The sequence below is a fragment of the Urocitellus parryii genome, chromosome 5 (assembly GCF_045843805.1).
Source record: "Urocitellus parryii isolate mUroPar1 chromosome 5, mUroPar1.hap1, whole genome shotgun sequence".
In the NCBI taxonomy this organism is placed as follows: domain Eukaryota; kingdom Metazoa; phylum Chordata; class Mammalia; order Rodentia; family Sciuridae; genus Urocitellus; species Urocitellus parryii.
This window is the reverse complement of record NC_135535.1, coordinates 63,860,952-63,868,162: the sequence shown is the minus strand read 5'-3', so window position 1 is coordinate 63,868,162 and position 7,211 is coordinate 63,860,952. Positions and strand designations below refer to the sequence as shown.

Genomic DNA, 7,211 nt, shown 5'->3' with positions numbered 1-7,211 from the left:
TTTAGATTTTCATGTCCCAAGGACCATGCTACAGGGAACTAAACACTGATTTGAAGCAAAATAAAGAATTGTGACATGAGAGACCAGAGACTGGGAATTGGGTCCACAAAGAATGTGGTTCTGCAGTAGACTGGGCCTAGACTACTCTCCAGAAAAAGAGAAAACTTGGCTTGGGCAACTGCTTAGCAGAGGCGGCTCCATTGCTGGGGCTGCCCTTGGGAGGCAGTGACCTGCAGTGGGCTCTTCTTAGCTCTTGAAGCTCCTCCGGGAGGAGGAGGTGGTGGAGACAAATTTGACGCTGGAGCCGCTGCTCCCGCCACTGCCAAAGCCCATTCCCATCCCTCGGCCGCTGCTGGCACTGAAGCCAGAGCCCCCCACACTAAGCCCACCGCCCAGACCAACACCCCCACTGCTGCTGGAGTAGTAGCTGCCACCGCCACCTCCACCAAGACCACCGCCGAGGCCTCCACCAAGGCCTCCTCCAAAGCCACTGCCTCCTCCAAAGCCGCTGCCACCGCCGTAGCCAGAAGAGACACTGTTTGTGACGACAGCTGCAGGGAAAGGAGAAATGGGTGAGACTACTGATCTTCAGATTGATTCTACAGGGCCAGCCTGTTTGATCCTGCCAGTTAATGGAGCACTACCTCTGGTCGCTCTTACAGAATCACACAAGAGGCCCAGAAGAACTGTCATTTAGCTAACATCCCCCACAGAAAGCAGGTGGACACAAGATGAAAGCATGGCGCTAGGTACTCCAGAGGTAGGTACAGGGTCCAAAATGTATATGCCACATGACCTCCCGTTTAAGAGAAAAGACACAAGCTACATTGCTTCATGTCCTAATCTATGTTCTGTCCCCTGCATCACTTGCTTTTCACTAGGTGTGTTAAATAACCAACTATTGGGGAAGGGTATGTCTGGTATATAGAAACAGCAGATTCTGAGTTAGCACCAGGTATCCTATATTATCATCATTGTGAACGTCTGCTCAAAGTTACTTACAAATATTGACTGGTCCAACGCCTTCTCCGCTCAGTCTAAAAGAAAATAAATTGGAATGAATTAAAAATTCCCCAAAGATAGCATTAGTCTATGTGGCTACATCCCATAGTTGTGATTAGAGGTCATTCCAGAGCTAGGGTCTGCATCCCCAAAAGACCATGAAGTTAGAGGAAGAGGGAGCCCTCTGAAGGGACTTTCCAATGAACAGGGTTTAACCAGACAACAGATTGTCAAAGGAAGATTATAATTCATATTGTCCTCCACCCATTTTACCAAAAGCATGAGTAAGAGGTTGTGGGAAATAAGAGTACGCACACAGCAGTTTTTGCCTTGGAGGAGCTTGCGTTCTGTGATAGAACTCGGCCTGGACAGAAAGTAGGCAATGGACAGTGTCCGAGATTCAAGAAACTAGAGTAGTTTGAGAATCCAAAGGCAGGCAAGCTTAGCTCAGCTGGAATAATTAGAAAAGGCTTCTGGCAGGAGGAAGTACTTAAAGAATCAGGAAGACTAGAATGAAGGTGAGTGTGGCTCGGGCACTGAGGTCTCCAAAGCCATGAAAGAAAGCAGGCAGAGGACAATACTCAGGTCACTTTTCTGAAATTACTTAATTGGAGGGAGGCAGCACTCAATGATATTGGTAGTGGGGAATAAGCCAGAAAAGTGAGTTGAGACCTACAATAGGCTCATGTGTCAGTTGAAATGGGTGGGTGGTGTGGTCACTTGTGTGTGTGTGTTTTACACCCTGTAGTGGAGAAGCTCCACTTCATCAAATGGGAGGCCATCCTGGGCCCACAGTCAGCCCACCTGCACTCCTCTCCCTCCAGCAGCTTGCGGTAGGTGGCGATCTCCACGTCCAGGGCCAGCTTGGTGTTCATGAGCTCCTGGTACTCCCTCAGCAGCCTGGCCATGTCCTGCTTGGCCTTCTGCAGGGCCTCCTCCAGCTCTGCCAGCTTGTTCCTGGCATCCTTGAGGGCCAGCTCTCCACGCTGCTCCGCATCGGCAATGGCGTTCTGCAGGTTGGCGCACTGCAAGGGGGAAGGAAGAGTGGGGACACTTGTGTAACTGAGCTGGGCCCGGGGTGTCTCTTTTTGACATTCTAGGTCAAGCAAATCAATCTGGAGCTCCAGAGAGAACTGGTGCATCTATCCTGGTCATGAGGAGTGATAGAACATTGCTGTGCGTGTGTGTGTGTGGGTGTGTGTGGGTGGGTGTGGGTGTTTAGCAAGAGGAACACAAAATATGTCTCCCATTCAAAGCCTCTTCCTTGCCCTCTTTCACCTCATCCTACCTGCTTCTTGACATTGTCGATCTCAGATCTCAGCCTCTGGATCATCCGGTTCATCTCAGAGATCTCATGCTTGGTGTTGCGCAGGTCGTCCCCATGCCGGCCAGCTGTCTGCTGCAGCTCTTCATACTGAGGCCACCAAGAAAAAAAGAAAGATCCTGTTACATGAGGGTGGAAAGCACTTTCTCCAAGTTCACAGAAAGGAACTACCAAGAGGTGGCATGGGTCAGGCTGATTCGGGTGAAATTGGTCTCAGATAATTTCTTCTCTATTGTTTTTGCTCTCCTAGAAACACTGGTATGACATTCTCTTTCAGGTTCTTGAGTTTGTATGGAAAATATAACCATAACTGTTCCCATATCTCAACCAATTGGCCTCAGCAAGCCTCAGGAGCCACTTACTTAGCATGGTCGTGGCCTAGAATCTGAGACACAGCTCCATCCCCTCACTCCGGAGACATTTGCTAGAGCACCCACCTTGGTCTGGTACCAGGACTCAGCTTCAGTTCGGCTGCGGTTGGCGATGTCCTCATATTGGGCCTTGACCTCAGCGATGATGCTGTCCAGGTCCAGGCTGCGGTTGTTGTCCATGGAGAGGACCACGGATGTGTCAGAGATGTGTGTCTGCATCTGGGACAGCTCCTGCAGGGAGACTTGAAGTCAGTCATCTGATTTTGCATTTTTTAAATGTCAGTTCCATTCAAATCTTCTATTTATTTATTTATTTATTTTAAAGAGAGAGAGAGAGAGAGAGAGAGAATTTTTTAATATTTATTTATTTAGTTTTCGGCGGACACAACATCTTTGTTTGTATGTGGTGCTGAGGATGGAACCCGGGCCGTACGCATGCCAGGCAAGCGCGCTACCGCTTGAGCCACATCCCCAGCCCTCAAATCTTCTATTTATTGGGGGACAAAAACTTGAGGAAAAAAATAATAACCACTCATATAAAAAATTTAGGTAAGTTTCTCACCGCATCAAAGAACATTTTCATGAAATTGATCTCATCCATCAGGGCATCAACCTTGGCCTCTAGCTCCACCTTGTTCATGTAGGCAGCATCCACATCCTGGGAAAATGGGAGTGTTTGGCATCACAAAACGTCCACCTGACTTAAATGACTCCACCCCAGGAGAGTGACTGCCCCAGACTACAGGTTCCCTTCACCACACACACCTTCTTCAGCATCACAAACTCGTTCTCAGCGGTGGTACGCTTGTTGATTTCATCTTCATACCTGGTGGTGAAAGGGACAGGAAGAATTTGTCAGATAATGAGGGACACTGGAGGGGTCTTTATTGTACAATGTGAGCCTACTTTCACATTGGAAAGGACTTCTTGTATCTCAGAGGCAGAGAGGGAGTGGATGGGGTAGTGTGAGCCCTGGGCAAGGTCCTTACCTATTAGGATGCTGCTATTTCTGTAACTGTCTACCAGGTACTCAGTCTGTTATCACTATAATTCAGTTGCTTCTAGACTATTCCTGTGGAAAAGCCATGCTGTTTCCCTTCAACATCATATCTAGTCAGCTTTTCTAGTGATTTTGTCAGCATTCAGAGCCTTTAAAAACATAAACAAAACCCTGAAGTAGCTGGTTCACATGACTAAGGAAATTGTTTGAGCCTCCAAATTGGGTTACATGATCAGTTCTTGCTTTGAAGGGAAGCCACCAAAAGTCCATGCCGTATATTTTGGGAGGACTATGGAGGAAAGCCCAGGGACCAAGGATGATAGGCTGGCACATTTCACCAGGTGGTATCAAGGCTGCTGTGCCCTTGGCTCTGACTGTTGGCTAAGTGCCTGACTTAGCCTGGGGTTGGAACTTTCTAAACATGGACTGGTATTCTAGGATTTTCTTTTTAAGTACTGTAGCTATCTACAGAAGGTATATGTGTCTAGTGAAGGCATAAGCAGAAGGCTGGTTACAAACTGATCTGGCACAAAGAAGATATCAATGCCCTTGTCTCCACCCACCCCTGACTCACTTGTTCTTGAAATCCTCGACCAGGTCCTGCATGTTCCTCAGTTCTGAGTCCAGGCGGCCTCTCTCCCCAAGGATCCCATCCAGCTGCCTCCTGAGGTTGTTGATGTACTGCTCGAACAAAGGCTCTAGGCTCTGCCTCACAGTCTTGGTGCCCTGCTCCTGGAGCAGGGTCCACTTGGTGTCCAGGACCTTGTTCTGCTGCTCTAGGAAGCGCACCTGGAAGGGAGCAGAGTGTGAAGAAAGAAAAGCTTGCATTTCTTGTTTCCATGTTCTCCTTACTCTTGTATGTCACCTGCTGTCCCCTTAACTTTTCCATGTGCCCTGCCCTCCTGGGTCTCAGAAGGGAGGTCCAGAGTGAAGTACCCAACCTCATTCTTCTAGGGAAGATGGGCCCATCCTGCAGGTCCCAGGCAAAACCTGGAAGAGCTGGCTGGAGCTGTAGGTGGCCTCATGCTGAGAGCCTTGAAGGCACTTGGGCTGCCACCAGGTGAACACATCTGCCTTCCTGTGCCTCAGCCGTGTTACAGTGGGGCACAGAGCTTGTCTCTCTCTCTCCAATAGTAATCATGGGACCCTTCTGGATCATCTCTGAATGAGAATCAGGCTCTGCCTGCCAGTCCAACTAAGAAAAGGGCCCCCAAATGCAGGACTCAGGAGCAAATGGGAACCCCTGGAAAACATCAAGGTATTTGCACAAAGCCTGAAAATTCTCCCCTTCTCTCCTCCTTCTTTGGCATTTATTCAAGATTCTCAGCAGGTTTTTGGAAAGGATCATGTCTCACCTTGTCGATGAAGGAGGCGAACTTGTTGTTGAGGGTCTTGATCTGCTCACGCTCCTCGGTCCTCACCCGCTGGATGGTGGGGTCGATTTGCAGGTTCAGAGGAGTCAGGAGATTCTGGTTGACGGTGACCTCTTGAATGCCTCCAGGGGGGCACACAGGGAAGCCAGCGCCCCCGTAGCCACCACCACCAAAGCCAGCTGCGCCACCGAGCCCAAAGCCACCACCACCAGCTCCACCGCCAAAACCAAATCCACTGCCAGCTCCACCTCTGAAGCCAAAGCCGCCTCCAGCACCACCAAATTGGTTCCTGAAGCCTCCACCGCTAGCGCTGAAGGAAATCCTCTTGGAGCCCCCCAGATTGTAGAGGCTCCGGCTGCCAAAGCCACCTGCTCCATAAACACCCCCAAGGCTGACCCTGCCACCACCGCCACCCCCGGAACGGGACACGGAGGTAAAACTGGTGCGAGAGACAGACGGGGTGATAGCAGAAGCAGCACTGAAGGAGCGGCTGCCCCCACTCCGGAAGGACACACTCGACTGGCGAGACATGATGGCTTGTTCCTGGTGGAGCAAGAGTACAGGGCACTAGTGGGGCAGGAGGTGCTGGAGAGAACAGAGCACAGCAGGACGCAGTGGGTGGCTCTGTTCCCCAGGAACTGCAATGCCCCTTTTTATCCCCTCAGAACTGGGCTGGGCGGGAGAGCTGTCAGGCTGTGAATGATTAAGTGGGCTGGGCGTGCCCGGGGGGCAGCTGTGAGCTCACCCCTCACACCTGCACTATGGTGCGGGGTGCAAATGCTTTCTTCCTGGCAGGCTCTGCTCAGTTAGAAATAACCTTGCCTTGCAGCACTGATCTCTTGGCAGCAAGTCGGCCATGCTGCCAGATAGTCTCTCTTCACCATGGGGCCTGGGGGCTGTGGACAGCCCAAGAAGGATTCCAGAAAGTAAGGGGGCATTTGGCCATGGCCACTGTCCTAGGGCGGACTAAGGACACTGTTCACCATCTCAGCATAGTGCATGCTGACCTTCTAGCTTCAGGGACACTGTCCATCAGTGGAGGAGGTGGGGGACAAAGCGAGTCCCCCACCTGGCAGTGATATGCTCTTCTAACACTTTGCTAGGTGGGAAGTTGCTACAGGGACTTGAGCTCTTGGAAAGGCAACTCTTTTGAGGCCTTATAGCTTGTGTATATACCAGAGGGAGAAAGAGAGTCCAGTCCTTTTCTGCATAAGTTCTTTCTTGTGGGAGGTCCAGTTATCTCAGAGCCCATTGGACAGATTCATCTGCAAGGTTCAAGCCAGAAAAGTGCTCCCAAGTCCCAGACTCCAGAAATAGAGAATGTGGGAATCTTCAACCTGGCTATAGACCACCTTGCCCTCTTTGTGGCCAGGTCTCTCCCTCCACAGCTGCTCCTAACTCAGCATTTTGTGTCTGTCCTTTCCCTTGCTCTTTGTCCCCGTTAAGACCCTGAAGGGACATTGCAAACCCAGAGATTCCACCCAGTCCCTAAAAAAGCCTTGAAATTCTGCTGGAAATCACGCCTCTTCAGGGGGAACTGCTCTGTCGGTTCCCCAGCAGCACCCCCAGCCTCCCAGGTGTGTTCCAGCAAGCTCTCAGTTATTCCAGCAGGGAAGAAATGAGTCATTGAATCTGTTGATACAGGCTGAAGGCTGCCACAAACACATACCTGCAGGAGCTTCTAATCTCATCAGAAACATGTCGAGGATCTGCCGACCTGTTATAACGGCGAACCGCTCTGTTCCAAGCAGCGGGAATCGCTGTGCTTTTTTTGTAAGCTCTAGCCCAAAGTTTTTTGGGGGGCCAAAAGAATAGAAAATGGAATTCTAAGTCGTGGATTGTCCTACCAGAGAGCCTAATCAGAGCAGGTGTGGGGACCAGGCAGCTGGCATAATAACCCGACAGTTGCTTTAGGGAGAGCTCCCTAAGATCACCTCTGCACAGTTTACTTGATCAGTTTGGGTGCCAGGTGGAAGAAGGGGATTGTGGTCAGATTCTAGCAAGTGTCTGTCCCAAGCCACACCCTCTCTTTTTGGCTACAAACTTGAGTGGGCGTCACATCTCTACCTCCCCTCAAGTAGGACCCTCTGTCAGGACAGTGCTTAAATTGTGAAGAGTTTGGGCCCCCTTGGCTGCAGCCA

At 50.5% G+C, this 7,211-nt stretch overlaps 1 protein-coding gene across 1 annotated transcript; it reads right to left on the bottom strand.

Moving 5' to 3' along the window:
• Positions 1-246: 246 nt before the first annotated feature.
• Krt5 (keratin 5) lies at positions 247-5,601 on the bottom strand. Its single transcript, XM_026398679.2, has 9 exons — positions 5,053-5,601; positions 4,272-4,486; positions 3,463-3,523; positions 3,260-3,355; positions 2,764-2,928; positions 2,291-2,416; positions 1,807-2,027; positions 1,003-1,037; positions 247-551 (listed from the first exon to the last, which is right to left on the bottom strand). Exons 1-9 carry the CDS (start codon positions 5,599-5,601, stop codon positions 247-249), a joined length of 1,773 nt encoding a protein of 590 aa, XP_026254464.1.
• Positions 5,602-7,211: the final 1,610 nt, after the last annotated feature.

Bases quoted from the DNA above. Each gene is read 5' to 3' on its own strand.
- Krt5 (XM_026398679.2), bottom strand. From the start codon at position 5,601: ATGTCTCGCCAGTCGAGTGTGTCCTTCCGGAGTGGGGGCAGCCGCTCC. The intron at 3,524-4,271 runs GTGAGTCAGGGG...TTTCACCACCAG, and splicing joins GTCGAGGATTTCAAGAACAA to GTATGAAGATGAAATCAACA. The intron at 3,356-3,462 runs GTGTGTGTGGTG...CCATTTTCCCAG, and splicing joins AGTTTGTGATGCTGAAGAAG to GATGTGGATGCTGCCTACAT.